At 41.2% G+C, this 21649-nt stretch overlaps 1 protein-coding gene across 7 annotated transcripts in view; it reads left to right on the forward strand.

The window, feature by feature from the left end:
* CYRIA (CYFIP related Rac1 interactor A) overlaps window positions 1-21178 on the forward strand; it is a 91491-nt gene extending 70313 nt beyond the window's left edge. For 4 of the 7 annotated variants that reach the window (XM_075063667.1, XM_075063666.1, XM_075063670.1 and 1 more), the window contains 9 exons: window positions 5047-5168; window positions 6251-6356; window positions 7328-7464; window positions 7549-7626; window positions 7928-8044; window positions 8131-8210; window positions 11715-11841; window positions 17703-17773; window positions 18514-19606. In XM_075063667.1, coding sequence (XP_074919768.1) covers window positions 5047-5168; window positions 6251-6356; window positions 7328-7464; window positions 7549-7626; window positions 7928-8044; window positions 8131-8210; window positions 11715-11841; window positions 17703-17773; window positions 18514-18577 — 902 coding nt within the window. In that variant the 3' untranslated portion in view covers window positions 18578-19606. Of the gene's footprint in view, window positions 1-5046; window positions 5212-6250; window positions 6357-7327; window positions 7465-7548; window positions 7627-7927; window positions 8045-8130; window positions 8211-11714; window positions 11842-17702; window positions 17774-18513 lie in introns of those variants that run through there. The other 3 variants (XM_075063668.1, XM_075063665.1, XM_032779009.2) reach the window with 3 other exon arrangements.
* Window positions 21179-21649: the final 471 nt, after the last annotated feature.

Below are 21649 nucleotides of genomic sequence, written 5' to 3' on the forward strand. Positions count from 1 at the left end.
GGTGGGCATTTTCATTCAAACAGATTTGGAGTTGGATTGATTAGACACCTCCTATACTACTTCCCCTTACCTCATCAAATTTTGCGTTAATAGAGTAAAGGATACAGAGACAGAATCTTAACTCCCAATTGGTCATGTGACTTAAGTATCACAACTAACGAAAACTTTCATTAGTACTGAATGGTGAATTCCATGATGTGCATTTTGTTAATTCAAGGGGCATTGTACTGTTTGGGTCTGACCATGTTTAATTTAATGGCTAGTAGACTGAATCCTGAGTACCTGAGGCTATTCTCAGCAGGCTCTGAATTTTCTATTTCTCATAAAGGATTTACTGCCTCAGTTTATTGCTGCCTATGAAGGCCCTTCTTCAGGGGTACAAAGAAAGCAGAAAAAAATATCTTGCTGGGAATACTTTGCAATATTCTTAAAGCAACAAAAACAGTCCATTTTGAACTTTGAAGGAGTTCTGTTTTATAGCAGCCTTACAAGTTATTTTGGAAGTTTTTTTTTCCTGAGCAGTTCTTCTCTTCCATGTACTACTTCTCTTCTCTTCCCCTACCCCCTCCAAAATACCTTCCCCTTTATAAAAGCAGGGGCACTTCCAAACCACTTGGAGCTTAATGTAAGTTAAATAGTGCCCTACAGAACTTAACATTCCATTTTTGAACTATTGGCCAATATTTGTTATTTCTGTTCAAGTGGCTTTCAAAAATTATGATGAACTTTGGAATGACAGGCTAGAGAATTTGGGGCTGTTAGTACAAATAACCATTTTATTCCCAAGAGATGCTAAACCTAAGACAAACACTTTCAAACTAGATTGTCTCACATCTGTATTTAGGCACCTAAGTAATCAGCTAATTTTTTCCTTCCAGGGCAATTATAGTTGTGGGTGTTTAGCATTTTTGAAAATCAAGCTGGCTGACTAGCTGCCTAAATGGGGATTTGTGCCTAATTTGAGACACTATAGAGTCTGAAAATGTTATCCAAGACACTTTTTATTCATATCCCAGTGATTTCAGAGCAACAAAACAGTGGAGCTTCAATTCAATTAGAAAAGTTATTGGGTCTCAGACTGTCAGCTAACTTCAATTTGCAGAAATAGTCATAAAGCTTCCAACGATCCCCTCTTCAGGCTGGCTAGCAACTTAACTGTGAAATCAGATATTGTCAGCTCCATTGCTCAAAGCATTTGCAACTTCCGGATGGAGAATCAAGTTTCCTGTTAATACGTGAATAGAGGCATCGACCATTGGAAGACGTAGTAGACATCTATATTACATCATGTTCCAACTGTCTTAAGTTCTTAGAACTTATGCTCCTCCTATTCCCATCAGATCTGCACATTGAAGGCCTGAGAGCATGTGGATGATGAATAGGTTTGACCAGGCCCTTTGCCTACTGTGACAAAGTTCCTCCTCTACCTTGGTGGGTCCTGTGCTTATTGGCGGATTTGCGCACCTCACTGATCTTCCCCTCTTGTGGAACCCACAGTCTGGGTCAGCTCCTCCTGTGTCTGATCAGGAGTTGGGAGGTTTGGGGGGAACCCGGGCCACCTTACTCCAGGTCCAGCCCAGAAGCCTGTGGAATCGCAAGCTGTCCTATAGTGGCCTCCTGTTCAACTGCATGAACAGTACACTCCCGGGCTACGGCTTCCATGGCCTCCTCCACCTTCCTTATCCTCACTACAGGCCTTCCTTCTGGTGTCTGATAACGCTTGTTCTCCTCAATCCTCCACAGTCGCTCTCTCTCATATCAAGCCCCCCTCTTGCCTTCTTGCTCCAGCTTCCCTACCACGTCCTTCCTCTCTGCTCTCCTGCTGTTGAGTGAGCCTTTTTAAAGCCAGGTGCCCTGATTAGCCTGCCTTGATTGGCTGCAGGTGTTCTAATTAAAGTAGCGATCTCTACTGCCTTCTAGAAAGATCTTAATTGTCTCCAGGTGCCTTGATTAACCTGGAGCAACTGCTATTTGGCTACCAGGGTACTAGGGATTTGTTTAGCCTGGGGCTAACATATCTGTTTCTCAGTACTTTGCTGTAGCCATCTGGCCTTGCCCCATCACACTACGCATCAACTTTTGCAGCTTCACACTGAGGAATGCAGTTCTCCCATGAATCCCAGGTTCTGTTGCTTTGCAAGTGCAGTACATCCAGGAAGTAATGTGGGTTATGAGGTTGACACTCCCATAATGGTCTATTCGGTACTTCTGCTCAATGGAAGTACCAGGGCCACTTTAAGTTCAAGAAGTTGGCATGCAGGTGTTGTGAACTTCCTAGACTCTGAAAAAACAGGCATGCAAGTTCCTTAAAAGCACTTTTATGTATGTTAAAGTAGCTATAATTTCTCCCTTAAGTGTTCCTTCACCCTTCCAAAAAAATAAAATAAAATATATAATCCTCACCAAAGGTGCATTGGTCCTTGCCAAGTCCAGCAAGTTTAGAAGTGAAAGCTGCATTTGGAGTTGAAGCCAGAAAAAGTGAAACCACTGCCTCTTACTTTTTTGTAAACACATTCATGAAATGCCTTTGCTGAAAACATCCAAAAAAATTGTCCTTGCACATGATCATACTTATGAAATTTCAAGTGGCTTAGTTTCATTTTGACTAATTTAGAAGGTTGAAAACTCAAAATCTAGTTCATAAGGAAAGTTGGTTTAAATCTTAACCATGGAGGGGTGAGCATCTCTACCTAAAATTTTTTTGGAAAAAAAAATTCATTGCATTTAATGGTGTTTGGAATCCTCTTAAGTATAGTATTTGCTGTAACAAGTAATGCTAGGGGAGAGGGGTATTCAAGCTCATGAAATACCTTTTGTCTAATTGCTTTTGATAAATGAGGGTGGAGAATCAATGTTGCTGTGACGTTAAAACTTTTAAGACATGACTACAGCATACATACAATATCTTGCATTCTATGCTGTTCTCTGTTATGAGTGCTGAGTGATGAGCCATGTATTAGAGGTATGCAGTAACGGGCAGCGCTGATAAGATAGCTTCAAAGCAATGTCTTCAAGGCATCATGCTCCCTCAATGGTCAGGTCAGTCAAAGCCAGACAGGTGTGATGCTTTTGGCAGATATGATGCCTCACTTAGTGACATGTCAAGATTGGCCTGCTTTTAAGAGGAACCATTTTAACTTCCATTTGGCTTCATTTTCAACTCCCTGAAGAGGCCACCCAAGACTTCACTTTACCCTAGCCTCATTAACTTCAGTGCCTTTGGTCCACATCACAAATTCTTAGGGACAGCAGGATATATTGATGGGCTTTATATTGTCCTCCTGGCCTGTAATTTTAGTGATATCCCAAGTAATTGCACCAGCTTCACCACAGAGACAATCCTTTGTATATTTGATGGATAAGCAAGGCACTGCCTGACAGTGGCTTTTGCATAGCTAATGTTGATGGCAGTTGCTACATTTCCAGCAACTGCATGGTCTGAAACAGATTTTTTGAATCAAGGATGTTAGACCCTGAGGAAACTGAGGGCAAGTTGGGTTTCTTTCCCCTCTGTGAATGAGGAGGAGACGCACTGATTTCTTCCCAGGAATATCTGACTCCACTGTTAGTAGGAAAATGGCATGGATTGTCCCTTCTGCTTCAGAGACCATTAGGACCCCATGGCAGGCATTTTGAGGAGTACCTCAAAGAGGCTGCTTTTACAGATAGGGTAAATGATTACCACTGTCTTGTTCATGACTAGCTGGTTGAATAAAAACATCCTTGCTCCCTCTCTATCTCTAATGGGACTGACGAAGTATTTTCTCTCAAGGGGTTACACCAATTATGGTTTCCACGTTCCCCATGACAATTTGCTGGTGGAGGTTGTGAAAGGCAAAGCCAGCCACTTCGGAGGCTTTGATACAGAATTTACCAGTTGGTAGTGCTGACAATTCATATTAGGCAAGCATCACTTGAAACTGGTGCAGTCTCACTTCCCTGTGTATTTTATTTCCTCCAGGAGAGATGCAGTGAATTTTCAATGATAACCAGTGAGTGTATAAGCAACCAGACTTCAGAGGCAGGTGTTTCAAGTGATGGTGATGTGTCACTGATGGCAGTTGTATTTAGCATGGGTGCTTGTTGGCTCTCTTGGCTGTGTTCAGACTTTTACAGTAGAACCTCAGTTACGAACACCTTGGGAATGGAGGTTGCTCATAACTGAAATGCTTGTAGCTTTGACCAAAATATGTTTCTTTCAAAAGTTTACAGCTGAACATTGACTTAATACAGTTTTAATTAAAGTCTTGTACTAAGTTAGGAAAGTAGAATTGAATTATCTGGGCTGTCACGGTTGTCCTAACTAGAGGGAATTTCATGGATGAGGCTGTCTCCTGTTGCCCGGGACAGACAGATCTGGTTTTACCCTCAAGCTGCAAGGAGGCTGAACTAGCCATTGTAATGGATTTGTGGACTTTATTACTCAAAGAAAAGAAACTTTCAGTTAAGCAGTTAGGTTGTCCTAGTTTCTAATTTATTTACTTCTGAAAAATACCTAACTTTTTTCTATGCAATGTTGTTGTAGCTGTGTCAGTCTTAGTATGGTAGAGAGACAAGTTGGATAAGGGTATATCACTTATTGGACCAGCTTCTGTTGGTGAGAGACAAGTTCTCGAGCTTACACGTGAAGAGCTGCTGTTCAGGTGTAATCTTGAAAGCTTGTGTCTCTCTCTCTCCAACAGAAGTTGGTCCAATAAGAGAGATTACCTCACCCACCTTGTCTATCTAAATATTTTGAACATTTGATTGTACTGACTTGAGAAGTGGGGGGGAGAATTGAACAAAGACACTGGTTCTGATCTAAAGCCCACCAAAATCAATGGGAATTGACTTGAATCCGCTTTGGATCAGAGCCTGATTCTGATCTTTCTTTCTTTGATATAAAGGAATAATTTCTTTGAAGTTAGTGGAGTCGTACCAGAATAAAAACAGAATCAATTATGACTGAGCCAGTTGGAGTTAACTCCATAAATAGAATTGAATTATGTTGACATTCATATTTCATTTGTAATGTGACATTGTGTTTTCACTTTTTATATTTCTTAGATGCACAGCCTACAGATGGAGAAAGGGAGGTATGGAATCGGATCAATGCAGTTTTACAGGATTCTGAAAACTTGCTTGCAGACCTTCAGTCTTACAAAGGAGCTGGACAAGAAATAAGAGATGTATGATAATATAGCAATGACATTTCTCTTGAAGAAACATCAAGTAATAGCCTGCAGTATTTATTTCTACTTTGCATGCCAGACAGTTCACAAAAATTTGTATTAAAAGTACTCAGTAAAACTGTACTTATAAAATACAGTAGATATTTAGAATTAAATTACATTCACTCTTTTAATGATAGGTACAGTACTGTTAGTGGTGTTTTATTTAAACATCTTAATATTCTATTGAATACTGTACTTTGGTTCTCACAAAACACATTTTATGTACCTTTATGGGGAATAAAATCAACATCCATATTTAGAAAAATATTTCAATATCATTAAGGCACTGTAAACATAGGAAAAATGCAAAATAGTTTCTGTTCTGTGTAAGACTGTCACATGACACCATAAAAATACACTGTAATTACACAATTCTACATGTGATTGTCTAAAGGAAGGCTTCTGAATTGCTACAATTATCTGCTAGCATTCAGAATTGTATCTGTCTGCTTTAGCTCTACTTAACCTAGGGCGTTTGCCAAGATAGGTGTCTTGGTCTCTCTGATACAAGATCTTCATGGGTTATCATTAGTAAGAGCTATTGGTTACTTAACAGCCGAAACCTACTAGTAAAGTAGTGACGGAACTCCCATTCACTGTGAAGGGACCAAGCTTTGACCCTATAAACCCTTTTCAGTGTGAGTGTAGTGCAAATGGCCTTCATTAATGTTTCTGCTACGGATACTTTGACCTAAAAGATGATTCTGAAGCATGCTCCTGTATGTGGGTGCTGCACTTTGAATGGATAGTTTTAAAATAATTCCCAGGGGCTGCATTAAATGATATTGTTTCTATCACAGCTGAAACAGATGCCTCGATATTTTTGTTTTGCTCTTTTTTTAAAAAAGTCCTTGACCTTTTATTTTTGGCGCTTTTTTTTTCATTCAACAGTTTTTTTCTTACAATTGTTCTCGATTTTTTTTCAAGAAATATTTTTAAAACTACCATACTGGCAATCTTCCTATATCTATACATCCACAAAAGCCTGGTTCTTTACTCCAGTGTCATATGTATTTACAGTAATATTATCATTGTAGGCAATACAAAACCCAAATGATATCCAACTTCAAGAAAAAGCTTGGAATTCAGTGTGTCCTCGGGTTCTGAGACTGAAGCAGTTTTATGAGTTTTCACTCAGGCTAGGTGAGTGCCTCATTTGTTTTAACTGACTTTTTTTTTTCCATATACAGATATGCAAAGCTTCTCTTCTTCTGAAAGCTTAGAGTTGCACAGTAAAACATTGTTCTATTAATTTGACTACAGTGCCTAGATTTCTCTCTTCTGGGAAGCCTGTACGTTCTGTTTGCACAGATTTGAACACAAATTTATTCTGATGTAATTTTGGAAGTTTATTAAAAGCAGCATGAAGCCATATGCTTTAACATTGAGGGTTCTGGCCAGCCTTTGAGTATGTTTTCACTATCAGTACTGGTCAATTTCCTAAGCTAAGGGAGAGCATCTAGGAGACAGCTGGGAAAGACGGTCTGGATTAGGGCTCCTGAGTGGAATGGGGAACAAGTATAGACAATCTTCAGGTCCTCCTGGCTGAGTTTTCCCCTCACAAAGCCTTTGTAGGAGATTATCCCTGCATCATGTATTGCCATGTCCCTCACTCTGCATTTGTAATCCTCATGTTGGACCACAGTGGCATTGGTGACGAAGGGTGGATTCTTTTTGGCAGAGGTCCCAGAAGCATCTTCAGTATGAAGTGGAGCGGGGTGGCCATTAGGGGAAGTAAGGTGGATGAAGAGTCTGAGGGACTGGATGGAATAGATCTTTCTTTAGCATTTGTGTATGGGAAGGACTGTCAAAGAATTAGGGATGTGGAAGGTCTGGGAATGATGGCAGAGAGTGAGGCACCAGGTTTTTTTGTTTGTTTTTTTGACGCCCCCCCTCCCCATCCCTCATTTTTAGAATCCTATGGACAATTACTAATTATGTCTTTAAGGCTCCTCAAGTTACAGAGGGCCTGTCTTCTTATTTAGAAATCAAGTTTGTTACAAAAATAGCTATACATATGGCATAAAGCATCAAGATATAAATTGACATTGTGTCAAAAATGCAGAAGCCATGACTTACTTCACAATATTTTGTGTGATTTTTATCTTCTTTAGAGAAAGCACTACAGAGCTTATTGGAATCATTGACTTGTCCACCCTATACTCCAACTCAGCACCTGGAACGAGAACAGGCTTTAGCCAAGGAGTTTGCAGAAATCTTACATTTTACTCTCCGCTTTGATGAACTTAAGGTTAGAAATATTTTTAAATATACACTGAAACATTTCCTTGCATTTTGAAGTGGTGTTGAATGCTGATTCTTTTTATCCATTAAGATGAGAAATCCAGCCATTCAAAATGACTTCAGTTACTACAGACGGACAATAAATCGCAACAGAATAAACAATTTACATGTAAGTAAATGGAACTTGGACATTTTGTTTCCATTCTGGAGTTTATGGCTGTGTGTTCCCACCCCTAGTGGTAATGTTTTTTGCATTGGTTTACAAGCTGCCTACGTTAAAGACCGTATTGTCAACTCCTTAAATTGGTGAGCAGTTAATCAGACAAGTTATATCATTGACTGAAATGGGACTACTCATGTAAATAATGGCTCACCAGCGTGTGAGTATGCAGTTGATCTGTTTCTCCCTGCTGGTAACATCTTGAAAGGAGTGTCATCTATTAACTACTTTTTCTTCCTATTTTCATCAGATAGACATTGAGAATGAAGTAAATAATGAAATGGCCAACAGAATGTCTCTATTTTATGCAGAAGCCACACCAATGCTGAAAACACTCAGCAATGCCACAACACACTTTGTATCAGAAGTAAGTGATAGAAAATAGTGCAAAGAATCTTAATATTTAGTTGTACAAACTGTTTTAATGATCATAGTTGTGTTTAACTTTTCTAGAACAACACCCTACCGATTGAGAATACAACAGACTGTTTAAGTACTATGGCCAGTGTATGTAAAGTCATGTTGGAAACACCGTAAGTTATTTATCAGTTCAATTTTTTTTTTTGGTCTGTTGAAGTAGCCATCTAGCATGTGAGCAGTTTTTGCAAACTAAAGTCTAGTATGTATGCCTTTTAAATTAAAATATTTTTCTAATATCGTAGATTTTTATAGAGCAACCAGCCTGGTAGTTGCTCTATAAAAATCTAAGATAGATATGTTAATTTAAGGCATACATAGTAGACTTGTGAGTAGGCAAAGAACTAACATAAGAAGTCATGCCTCCTATCTTGACTAGTGTGAATATTTTTCATTAGTAAATTAACAGTTTTGCCCAGGGAGGTTCACAGCATAAGCTCTGATTCAGGAGAGTGTTAGAATTGCTACGTAGACTTCAGTGAGACTACTTGCATCCATAAAGTTATGCACATACTCTGTGCTTTGCTGGATTGGGAGTCTAATTTCTTAGAAGGTCCCCCAAACAATTGTATGTGGGGTAATCTTCCTGTAGTTGATATCACAAAACCAGATACTTCAGTCTGAGCTATGCCATTTTTATAGACAAACTGGTGGGAACAAAGATAGTCTTTTTTGGGTGGTGTTTAGGGGTTGGTTGGTTGTTTTTTGTTTGTTTCTGAAAATACTGGAGGTTTTGAGGAAGTATATATTGATCAGAGAACTTGTTTAAATTTAATCTTTATTTGGCTGTAAATCAGCCAACGGAGAGGGTTTTCACTCAGTTGTGATGTTTGGCCAAATCTACCTTCACTGCAACAGATTTTATGTAAAGTTTATCTAAACAGATAGAACTGCAACAACAACAAAAAAGTCAGAATTCTCCTGTGCTTTGATGCCTACAAAAACTGCTGTGTTATGACCATGGCTTACCAAGTTGATCATAGTCATTTGTTACTCTGTGCTCCCTTCCTAATTTGTTTGTATCCATTTCCTGTTCAGATGAGAGAAACTCTCTTGGAGATAGAGACCATCTTCTCATTATATGCTTATACAGTTCCTAGTATGATGGGTTTGGTCCTTTAGGCATTATCACAATATAAACATCAAATACTATCAGTGCCCCCGTTGTAGAAGAGAGGGATGTAAGTAACAGAATAACTGATTTCTTCCCAAGAACAGGACCCCGTTGTACGTTAGCAAGGAGTACATGTGTCCAATGTTCTGCAAACATTAATTCAGTCCTCCATAATACAGCTGTGAACTCCTAGATTAATAATTTCACATTGGGAAAGTGTGGCTGCAAAAGAAAATCCCTGAAGCCATATAGGGAGTTGGTATCTGAGCTGAGAATCCCTCTGCGCAGTTTCTGCACTCAGCTGACAAGAACAGAGGGAGAGTATACTAAAATGACAAAAGGAACGTAGACTATGTTGTCTTTACCTTTAACTCAAATGTCCTTACTCCTTTGGAACGGGACTATTACATAATTTTACTGGGTCAAACGGATTTATTAAAGTAAAATAAGCTAAAGATTGTGTAATGAGGAAGCCACTGTTTGTTTTTTTGGCTTTTTTTAAATTGTAGTCTAGTTGTAGTTATTTGTACAATCCATCATTATGAAAGGAATCCCTTAATTTTACTTACTGTTTGGCGTCTGCTGCAGTTTATCTACCAGTTCTAAAATGTCCTGGCATGATGCTTCTAGACCCATGGTGGGAAGAGGGGAGGAGATATTGAAGGTCAAAGAAGGTAATAGTAGTACATCTCCCGTGAACTCTCATTGACCTTAACGCTCCAGGAGCTATGACATACTAAAAATTATCATCGTCCTAGGAATTGAATGAACAAAGCCTTAAATATGATAAAATGTAAGATACAATATTTTATTCTTACTGATGGTGGAAAAAAATCTGGTGACCTTTTTTAATTCATCCTCCCTCTGCTCCATATTTCATATCTTAGTGACCCTTAATCTTAGCTAAGAGTTATTACCAAGGGTTGTGGTAGATCCTCCATCACTGAGAATTTTTAAACCAAGATTGGATGTTTTTTCTAGAAAAGATGCTCTAGGAATTACAGTTAAACTTCCTCATTCAGAAGAGAGCAATGAAAAATGACTTATTTTGGGTAATTCAATTTTTGGTTGCCCATCTTGACATCTGATAGGAAGCTGATTTACATAAGTGTTAAGTATCCGCTTCTTTGAGTGCATCAAATTTTTCATACCCATCTTGACACCTTAATCAGTCGCTTTTCAAAATTTAGGCCCATGCGCTTACAGAAAGGTTGCATAATTAAGGAAAATTTAAGGAATTAAAATCATTCAGATAGAGTGACTAATAGATGTAATGGAATTCCAGTTGATAAGCTTATAGGGGTATGTGTTGGCCACTCAGGGTCAGGAGCATGTGTTTTCACTGATAATATGCCTATCCCAAGATTGGCTACAGTTATTGTTTGCAAGAGACTGTATTGCCATCCTGGTACAACTGTTTTTTTGAAGATAATAAAATACGGAATGGGACATTTTCAAAATTGCACAGCTTTCTCCTGTCTGCTTCCAATGAAGTCGGTGGCAAAACTTATATGAAGCAGAGTTAGGCAAATGCTGATTGCTTTTGAAAATACCACCTAAACTTTTTTAAAAGCATAATTTTAACATTGCTTTTTTAAATCATAAAGGAGACAGCTGAATAGTTATCAGACATTTCCAGATATAAGTGCTCATAGCCTGTTTCTGTTTATATGCTATTATTGTTACTACATTGTTTAAACAAGAGAAAATAGAGTTCAGGAAATTAAAGTTAAGGAAATGTAAAGTACAGCTTCTAGGTTTTGGAAATTAACAAGGTTCACCATTCTCCTATTGCTGACTTTCATTTAAGAAATCAGCAGAAAAGTCATCAGTTAAAACAATAAAGGAGTTAATCTGAACCTCTGATGTGGGAAGGTAGTTGAGAAATACAACACAGACTAGTCTCAGGCCTCTTTTCTGCTCAATTCATTTTTCACCTCCCTGATGATGGTTTCAAGGAGTAACTGTTGTTGTGACTGTTTAACTTGGCAATCCACATACTAAGGCTACCATTTAAAAGGCAAATAAAATCTTGATAGGAATTTAACCTGTTCACTACTCATATTTAAACAACAGAAGTAGCTTTACTTTGAGTTCCTATTGTTTTGGCATTCTAATAGTGAATAATGAGCATTGTCTATCTTTTAAACCTTCCATATCTGTGGAGACCTCTAGTAAATGTCTAAAATTCATGGTTTCATAGAGGCGATTAATATGATCTTTGAAGAGGTAGTGGACAATTTTACTATACCATCAGTTGTTTTCTGACTTTTTTTCTCTCTCTCTCTCTCTCTGAACTGCCAAGTTGATTGATTCAAGAATCATTACTGGTTTTGGTTTCCTTAAAAGCTTATTGATTTACACTTTTTTAATGCTATTATATCAGATTTGGGATTTCCATGCACTAATACTCTAGTTTGAGAATAAAGTTCTCATGTGAAACACATGAAAGAATAAAATTGTGCTACGCAGAATCAGTCAAGAATTATTTTTTTTTCTTTTTCAGAGAATACAGAAGTCGGTTCACCAGTGAAAAAACTCTTATGTTCTGCATGAGAGTAATGGTGGGCGTTATTATTCTCTATGATCACGTCCATCCTGTGGGAGCTTTTTCTAAGACATCAAAGATTGACGTAAGCATAATTTACAACAAAGATTTTTTTTAATCCTCTGTACATTTGCAAAATATTTGTCTATAGATTTCTTCCATAGAAGTTTAGGCTTTTATACAAATCATTTTCAGTTGTTGTTGAATCTTGTATCAGACACTGTTGCTCTTTTGTCTTGTATGAAGCCAGTTCTGTTCCTTTACTAGCTGTTCTATTACAGTAAAATTGCAGTGTTGACATTCTGGGATAAACTAACCTTTTAATTTGTCAGTTCTAAAATTCTCTCTTTTTTTGGAAGTGTTTCTAATCTAAATAACTAGCTATTGTGTGTGGTTACTATTTTGGCTGAGACCCAAACTAAGCCTAAAGTTTTTACCTGTTTAATGCTGACTGAGAGGTTTTAGTTTAAGTTTTGATGAACATAGTCATGAAGTGAAATCAACCTTTAATGTCTTACATACATACAGGAAAAAGTACCTACCTATTTATCCAAGGTGCTTTTGACAAACATAAATCTACAATCAGTTAAACAGCTAACCTTCAACAAAACTAAACTGCAAGTGACAAAAGAAAAAAAGTTCTTCGAATGATTGCTCATGTATATTCCACTATAGGTGTGTGTGCTCGCCACCTGCACCAATGCTGGAAGTTTTTCCTCTAGCAGTACACCCAAGGAAGCACCCCGGTGACTCCTGGAGTGTTGCTTCCATGGCGCAGTATAAAGGGCGCTCGTCCCCAAAACTGCTTGTTCGTTCAGTGTATGGTACCCATAGTGGTACCTGTGCTGTGCTTTGCTTAGCTTAGCTTAGCTTAGCTGAGCATGCGGACTGTTTACGCTGTTTACCCTCCAACCATCCCCTTCCCCCATCCCTCCTGGGGGAACCCTCGCATGAGGCTCTGCTCGAGCAGGAGGTGGGGTGGCTCCTGGGAAGCAGTACTGGGGCAGTTCAAAGGCAAGGAGTACTACTCCCACTATTTCCTTATCCCAAAAGCCAAAGAGGGGCTCAGGCCCATCTTGGACATGCGAGGCCTGAACCCAGTACATGGTGAAGCTCAAGTTCTGCATGGTGTCACTAGTCTCCATCATCCCCTCCCTGGATCCCGGGGACTGGTACGCCACCCTCAATCTGCAGGACGTGTACTTCCACATTCATATATTCAAGGGGCACAGATGCTTCCTCCATTTCGTGGTGGGTGGGAACACTACTAATTTACGGTCCTCCGCTTTGGCCTGTTCACTGCCTCCAGGGTATTCACAAAATGTATGTTGGTGGTGGTGGCCTACCTCAGGCACCAGGGAGTCCAGATCTTCCCCTATCTGGATGACTGGTCAAGGGCAGCTCCTGGTCGGAGATGCGGGATCATGTGGCGCTGCTTCTGTCCACGTGCACCACTTTGGGCTTTTTGGTAAACAATACCAAGTCCACATTAGTCCTGGTACAACGCATAATGTTTATCAGGGCGGTCCTGGACGCCTCGTCGATCAGAGCCTGCCTCTCACTGGACAGGTTTGAGACCCTGAAGGAGCTCATCGACACGGTCACAGGGTTTCCGGTGACAACAGCCAGAGCGTGCCTCCAGCTCTTGGGTCACGTGTTGGTGTGCACAGATGTGGTCCGTCACACCAGACTCAGGATGAGGTCCCTTCAGCTCTGGTTGGCCTTGGAGTTCTCCCAGGCCAGAGACAGGGTGGACAAAGTCCTCACAGTGCCCAAGCCAGTGGTCACCTCTCTACAGTGGTGGTCCTTCCTGAGAAATATGCTCCAACGGGTCCGGTTCAGGGGCAGGTCCCTGTTGCTGGAACTGGCATCCGACACATTGGACCTGGAATGGGGGGCTGATGTGGGGAACGTTCAAACCCAAGGTCTGTGGTTGGCCCAGGATCTGATCTTCCACATAAACATCAAGGAGCTCAGGGCAGTACGGCTAGCATGCATGGCCTTCCACTCGCACCAGGACAGCCGGGTTGTCAGGGTCCTCACGGACAACACAGCCTCGATGTTCTACATCAACAGGCAAGGCGGGGCCCAATCCTCTGCCACAAAGCCCTCAGGCTGTGGTACTTTTTTTGTATAGCCCACGACATCTGCCTACAGGCCTTCGATCTGCTGGGCATGCGGAATGTGTGGGCGAATCACTTGAACAGGGACTTCTCCTCTCACCACAAATGGTCTCTCCACCCAGAGGTGGTGCACAGACTTTTTTCCAAGTGTGAGGAACTCCCCAGGTGGGCCTGTTCGCAACTCCTTAGCACCGTTGCTGTCCCCTATTCTGCTCTGGGGAGGGCTGGGATGAGGCACTATCTCCAATGCCTTCCTCCTGTCTTGGTCAAGCCAGTTTCTCTATGCCTTTCCCGCATTCCCACTGTGACTGGCAAGGTCCTGGAAAAGATAAAGACGAACAAGGACCAGGTCCTTCTGATTGCCCCGACGTGGCCCAGGCAGCATGGGTACAGGACCCTCACAGGCCTGGAGGTTGCCCTCTCCCACTCCCCCCACCCCTCCCATGGCCGTTGCCGTCCCACACGTACCTGCTCTCCCAGGACCAGGGCCGCCGCCTCCACCCCAACCTAGCAGCACTCCACCTCACGGCTTGGCTGCTCAATGGTTAGGAAGGGAGGAAAGGACGTGCTCAGAAGGGGTTCCTTGAAAGCAGGCGGCCCGCGCCGAGCCTACCTAGCAAAGTAGTCTCGGTTTTCCGTATGGGTGGACGAGCGGGGCGTTTCTCCGGTGGCCACCTCAATCCAGTTTATTCTGGACTACCTCCTTCACCTTAGAGCCCAGGGCCTGGCGCCCTCGTCAATCAAGGTGCACCTGGGTGCCATATCGGCCTTCCATCCGCCGATGCGGGGCCACACGGTATTCTCCCATGCTATGACTGGCGTATTCTTTATGAGGTTGGATCATCTCTTCCCATATGTTAGGCCCGCAGTGGGACCTAAACCTGGTGTTGACCCACCTCATGGGGCCCCCGTTTGAACTGCTAGCCATGTGCTCCTGGTCACACCTCTCGTGGAAGATGGCCCTCCTGGTTGCGATCATGTTGGCTAGGCAGGTCTCAGAACTCAGGGCCCTGACCTCCAAGCCCCCATACACGATGTTTCCTAAAGATAAGGTCCAGCTCCGCCCACACGCTTTTTTCCTCCCAAAGGTGGTCTCTGCCTATCACATGGGTCAGGACATTTTTCTGTCAGTCCTCTGCTCCAAGCCCCATGCGTCCAGTAAGGAGCTCCTCCTTCACATGTTGAACGTGAGACGGGCTCTGGCTTTTTACCTAGAGTGGACTGAGATGTTCAGAAAGTCCTCGCAACTGTTCATCGCCTCGGTTGAGCATGTGAAAGGTCAGCTGATCTCCACTCAGCGGCTCTCCAACTGGATCACCTCTTGCATCTATATCTGTTATGATCTGGTGGAAATTCCTCCACCACCAATTGTGAAGGCACACTCAACTAGAGCGCAGGCCTCGTTGGCTGCCTTTTTGGCCCATGTCCCCATTCAGGACACTTATAGGGCTGCCACGTAATCTTCAGTTCACACATTCACCTCACATTATACAATTGTGTCTCAGACCAGGAAGGAAGCTGGGTTCAGCAGGGCCGTTCTCCATCCCGAGAGTTTGTGAACTCCTTCCCATCTCCAACAGATATAGCTTGGAATCACCTATTGTGGAATACATATGAGCAATCGTTTGAAGAAGAAAATACACTTACCTTTTCCGTAGCTGATGTTCTTCGCGATGTGTTGCTCATGTCTGTTCCACATCCCGCCCCGCTTCCCCTCTGTCGGAGTTGTCTGGCAAGAAGGAACTGAGTGTGGGCTGAGAGCGCAGCACCCTTTATACTACACCATGGAGGCACCCCTCCAGGGGTCGCTGGGGCACTCCCCTACAGGTACTGCTAGAGGGAAAAACTTCGGACACCGGTGCATGTGGCGAGCACGCACATCTATTGTGGAATAGACAGGAGCAACACATCTCGAAGAACACCAGTTATGGAAAAGGTAACTCCTTTTTTTTTTTTCCCCTAACAGCTTTCCCTCCCACATATGAAAAACTGATCGTTTTCAAAAAAAATTGTACATCTGTTTTTTATAGTAATATTAGCTTTCATAATAGTTTCATCTGTAGATCTCAAAGCACGTTACAAAGACTTTCACTGACTCCATATTACGGTGTGGAAATTGAGGCACATATAGGCAAATTGACTTTCCCAGGGTCAATGGTAGAAGTGGGACCATGTTTCCTGGTTTGAGTATCTTACCCAATGGACCATGCTGCCACAGAAATAAGACTTGAAATGTTGCCAAAAGCCCGGTTGTATATGATAGCTTTCCTAGTATATATGATGATTGTTTCACGATGCTGTTATCAAATGAATGGGGATCATTTACCTGGCACTTTACTATGTATTGTAATCCAAGTTTATAACTGTGTAGGTAGCTAGATACAAAGTAAAAAGGAATTGGCAGGCAGGAGATACTCAAGTCAGATTTTAGAGTGTGCAAAGGGGATCTAAATCTTAATTTCAAGAGTAAAGTGCATGTCCTAGTATGAATACTTTCAGTATTTCAGATGGGTCTATTCAAATGAAGGGTCAGTTTTCTGCAGAAAGCAATTCTCCCTTCCAAGCCAGCAATCTTTTGGAAAAAGTTTTGGCGCACCCTACAGGCAGTGTAGCAAATGAACCCATTCTTACCTTCCGAGTCTCCTAGGTTCTGATTGTCTCTGTCTCTGTTTTTGGAGAAAAGCCACTTTCCTGCTGAGTAACTTGGTGACTGTTTTGGGCATAGCTTCTGCCTTAGGCTGCCCTCATCTATCCGTGGATTGCTGCGAGTTCAACTGGATTTTCCATACGGGGAGAATGAGCAATTGGCTAATGTCCATTTGATTACTCAGTGAGTAAAGGCTTAGACATTTTCCAGATCATCTTGTGCAGCTAATCCATAGACTTGGCGCTACTTAAGAGTCTGGGAAGTGCTTAACTGAACTTCCATTTATTCACCTACAGATTTAGACACACATTGTTGTCTCAAATTGAGAGGAAAGACTGACTTGTGGTTAAAACTCTGCAGTGGGACTCGGCAGTAGAGCTGTCCTGAGGATGACAGTTCTGTTTCCCAACAGATTTTGAGGTTTTGAAATTTGTTTTCATTCTGCTTTGGAACAAAAACAAAACATTTTTCATGTTTTTGCAAAAAACAGAATTGTCAGGGAAAAAGCTACGGGGTTTTGTATGGCCATCGCTGGTGGTTAGGATAGTGGCTGGGGATTTGGGAGACCCAGATTCAAGTCCCTGCTCTGCCTGATTTTGAAATGACCTGGGATTAAAAATTCTGTTTGGAATCAGGTGGGGCAGGAATTTAACCTGGATTTCCCACATTCCAGCCAGTGCCCAAACCATTAAGCTATAGTCTCGTTTTTTTTCCTTTTCTTCTTCCCCTTCCCCCCACCCCCCAAAAAACCCCTTTCCCAATTAGAGTTTGAGAAATAGACACATCTCCATAATGTGATATTCAGTTTAGTTGTAGTTGTGTCGGTCCCAGGATATTAGAGAGACATGGTGGGTGCAGTAATACATTTTATTGGACCAACCAACGTCCATTGGTGAGAGACACAAGCTTTTGAGCCACACAGAGCTGCTCTTCTTCTCTGGCATGGGTTGTAGGGCTAAAAATTGCTGTGTAGACATTCTGGCTTGGGCTGGAGCCAGAACTGTGGGGTCCATCACCCTTGCACATTTTTTAATATGATGACATTTTACTGCTCATGCTCACTGACTGTATGAGACATATTTGGAAATAAAGCTGACCTGTATTGGTTAGGTTTTTATCTGTTTTCATATGCTGCAAATTCTGTATTGTTCAACAGTCATATGCTTCTGTTTCTAGATGAAGGGGTACATAAAAGTTTTAAAGGAGCAGCCTCCTGATACCGTGGAAGTCCTTCTGAATGCTCTCAGGTATGTATGGTGTGAGGTGCTCGGGCCGTATGGTAAGGGGGCAGGGAGGCATGCACATATCTAAGGTAAGCAGGTGTACTAAACCAGGGGTCAGCAACCTTTCAGAAGTGCTGTGCCAAGTCTTCATTTATTCACTCTAATTTAAGGTTTCGTGTGCCAGTGATATACATTTTAACATTTTTAGAAGGTCTCTTTCTATAAGTTTGTAATATGTAACTAAACTATTGTTGTATGTAAAGTAAACAAGGTTTTTAAAATGTTTAAGAAGCTTCATTTAAAATTAAATTAAAATGCAGAGCCCCCCGGGCCAGTGGCAGGACCCGGGCAGTGTGAGTGCCACTGAAAATCAGCTCGCGTGTGGCCTTTGGCATACATGTACTAAACGAAGATTCCAAAAGAGCTGAATATATTTTGATTATTTCTTAACAAAATTAATGAGATTGTTTTGAGATTTGTAATGGGGATGAAATGAATGAATGGTAATGGAACCACTGACTGTCTTCTGTGAAAGTGTTAATATCAAACCATACAATTACATCTTCCATTTTAGAGTTATGTTCCCAGCTGTAGCTTTGTTTTCTATAGGGAAAGTGAGGAAACCATGTTTAATATATGTAAACCTACTACATTTAGTAAAACTTCATATTAATTTGCAGAACAGATAACAAAGCTTTGATGATGTCCTAATTCACGTTCATTATTTGTGTATTATGCTTTCACTTTGTATTTATAATTCCTAGGTTCACTACAAAACACCTGAATGATGAATCTACTTCCAAGCAAATTCGAGCGATGCTTCAGTAGTCCCTTCTGAGACAAGTGGATCTATGTATTGACCACAGAAGATGTGTATGTTTACATAATTTAATACAGATTGATGTTAATACTTGTGTGTATGTTCTTCACATCCATTGAAATCTATGAATCTTTAGTCATAACATGACTGACTTTATATAGCACAATCTCCATTTACATGTCGGCCTTATCTTTTTACATTATACTTCAGCTACATCTATAACAGTCTGTTGTTGTCTGTGTTTGTTTAATCCAAAAAAGCTGCCTCTTTCTCAGAAGTAAGCAGTAGTAAGGACAAAACTGAAGTCAAATAGACTAAACTCTAGAGGTGAAATCTTGTAGGAGAAATTGAATGTGAATTAAAATTAAAAGTGAAATTGTCTCATTTCTTTTTTTATTGTGCTGTTGGAAATTTAGTTTTACACGAAGTTCTCCATTGAATTTGTATGGACTGAAGGACATTTGAATGTTCAGCACCATTGCATGAGACACAACATGTTTTGTATTAGGCAGAAGGAAAAGTGGCCACCTACTGCGCATTCTTGCTTGGCTGAAAACAGCCAACAAATTCTTGTGCCAAAGAAGACATTGTGTGTCTTTGGTTTATTCTGTAACACTTGCTGTTCCACAGTTGAGAAACTGATATCCTGTTTCAGGTTTAATGTATTTACTTATAAAATGCAGTTCAAGACTATCCTCAGATTCAGACAAGCTTGTATTACTGAATAAGAGAAATACTCTTAAGCCTAATGCCTGAAGCTTGGAGAATAATGAGGAAGTACTAAAGCCTTGTGTACATTAGAAAGCTTATGCCAGTTCTCCAAATGAAATCTAAGGGTCTGTCTACACTGAAATAAAACACCTGCAGCTGGCCCAGGTCAGCTGACACCATCTCAAAGGGCATGGGCTGCAGACTATAAAACAGCAGTATAGATGTTGGGTCTTGGGCTGGAGCCCAGGACCCTTCTCCCTTGCAGGGTCCCAGACTCTGGGTTCTAATCAGTGGCGTAGCTAGGTGGAGAGAATGGGGAGTGATTTTTGTGTGGGGGGGGGGAAGCGCCACCCGCTGCAGCACTTTTTCTCACCCGGCGGCACTCCAAGTCGTCTTTGGCGGGCCTTTCAGTCGCTCTGGGGGTCTTCGGTGGCATTTTGGCAGCAGGTCCTTCAGTGCCACCGAAGACCCATGGAGCGAGTGAAGGTCCCACCACCGAAGACCCGGAGTGCCGCTGACTGAGTAAAATAAAAGCGTCACAGTGGGTGGTGCCTTTTTTGTTGTTGTTTGTTGTTATCGCTCCCCCCGGTGAGTACAAAGGTGCCAGGAAATTGACATCCCTCCCAGCTATGCTACTGGTTCTAACCCAAGCCTGAATGTCTACACTGCAATTTTATAGCCCCAATCCCCACAACATGGGCCAGTCGCAGGTCTCTTATTGTAGTGTAGACATACCTTAAATGGGCAAAAAGCCTTTTTGCTGGTATAACTGTCTGTACTAGAGCCTTCTGCTGATATAAAAATATTGTAAAGACTCTCTCACCCCTAACTGACATTATTATACCAGCAAAAGTTTCTAGTGTAAACCTGGCCTCATTAGAGCAGGAGTGATATAAAGAGGGTTTGACTGTGTTTGGGAGTTGGGCTATTTGTAAACTCCCTTAAAATCAAACTCCTTTTATAGTACTTTTTATCAGCCAATACCATGTGAAAACTGAGAAGTTTCAGTTGCTTACTTAACCGTTGTTTTCAAATGTGACTTAAACTTTCAAGAAGTTGAGTTCCTCACTGAGTTGCATTTATTCTTAGTTTCTCCAGTCGAAGGAATAGAGATCTTTTGCCAAAACCAACAAAGTGCTCTTTTGAGCATCTGAGTGACCTGCAGCAACTGTGAATTTTCTAGTAGAAAGGATCACATTTTCAAAAACCTGCACTAAATTTTGCATGTTTGGCTTACACGTTTGCATGTAAACTCTAAGGCATATGCATAAACTCTGATGTGTGTGTCTGTGTGCATATTGGAATTTGTGTGCAGTCACTGGAGTTTTCATGAATGTACTTCAGAAAATGTAGCCCTTTGATATTTTGGAGATATAACACTGTACACTAGAAACTGTACTGCACTCCTACCAAGCTACTTATCAGTGTCAGTTCCTGGGCAGTATTTAGTTTGTAAGCTCTTCGGGGTGGGGATTGCCTTCTGTTGTATATTTACACAGCACTTATTACTTTGAGGCCTCAATTCTGATTGGGGCCTCTAGAAGCTAATGTAATACAGGTAATAATGCTTCTGACTCTACTATACAGCTGCTGCTGAGTACCCAGATATCATTAGAAACAGTTTAATATAGGGATATTTACCAAATGTAAAAAAAATATTTTCACCATTGTCAGCTAAATGGACTGCAGATTCGTAGTGGATCTGATAGATTCTTTATTTGCTAAAGTTAATACTTGCCAAAAGAGGAGAGCTGTGTAATGAAGAAAAATGAAAACCTGAAAGCATTCTTAAAGTTGTCATGTGCTGTTTGCAAATGTCAGTGCATTTCTTTGCCTGGTGTGATGGGGCTATTTTGTACAGAAGTTTGTTTGAAATAATAAAAAGTTTGGTACATTCATATCATTTGGATTGTCTGTATTTATACAGTGGGTAATAAGAAAGGAGGGTATGGATTGACATTTGAAAGTTCCATTCAATATCCCCAAATATACCCAATGTATAAATGTTATACTTTTTTATACCAGTAATATTACAGATATTACAGTTCTTCGACACTTGAACAGCTCTGCTGGTTGAATGTATCCTATATAATTACTCTTGGGGAAATTCTGCGCCATTGCAGAAAGTAGAATTAGCACAGAAATTAGTATTATGCTCAGAATTTCCTTCTCCCCCCAGCGGCCACTAAGGAGTCCTAGACCCAGCAGAGCCCAGCTCACAAATAGATGCTGCTGCTGTGGAGACAGGGAGGGACTGTAGGATTCCTGGTAGCTACAGTTCCCAGCATGCCTTGAAGGAAAGAGATGGCATGCAGGAAACTCCATTCCAGCCCAGGGCCCAGCATCAAGATGTTTCTCCCTATGGATCA

The sequence above is a fragment of the Chelonoidis abingdonii genome, chromosome 3, assembly GCF_003597395.2.
Source record: "Chelonoidis abingdonii isolate Lonesome George chromosome 3, CheloAbing_2.0, whole genome shotgun sequence".
Classification (NCBI taxonomy): domain Eukaryota; kingdom Metazoa; phylum Chordata; order Testudines; family Testudinidae; genus Chelonoidis; species Chelonoidis abingdonii.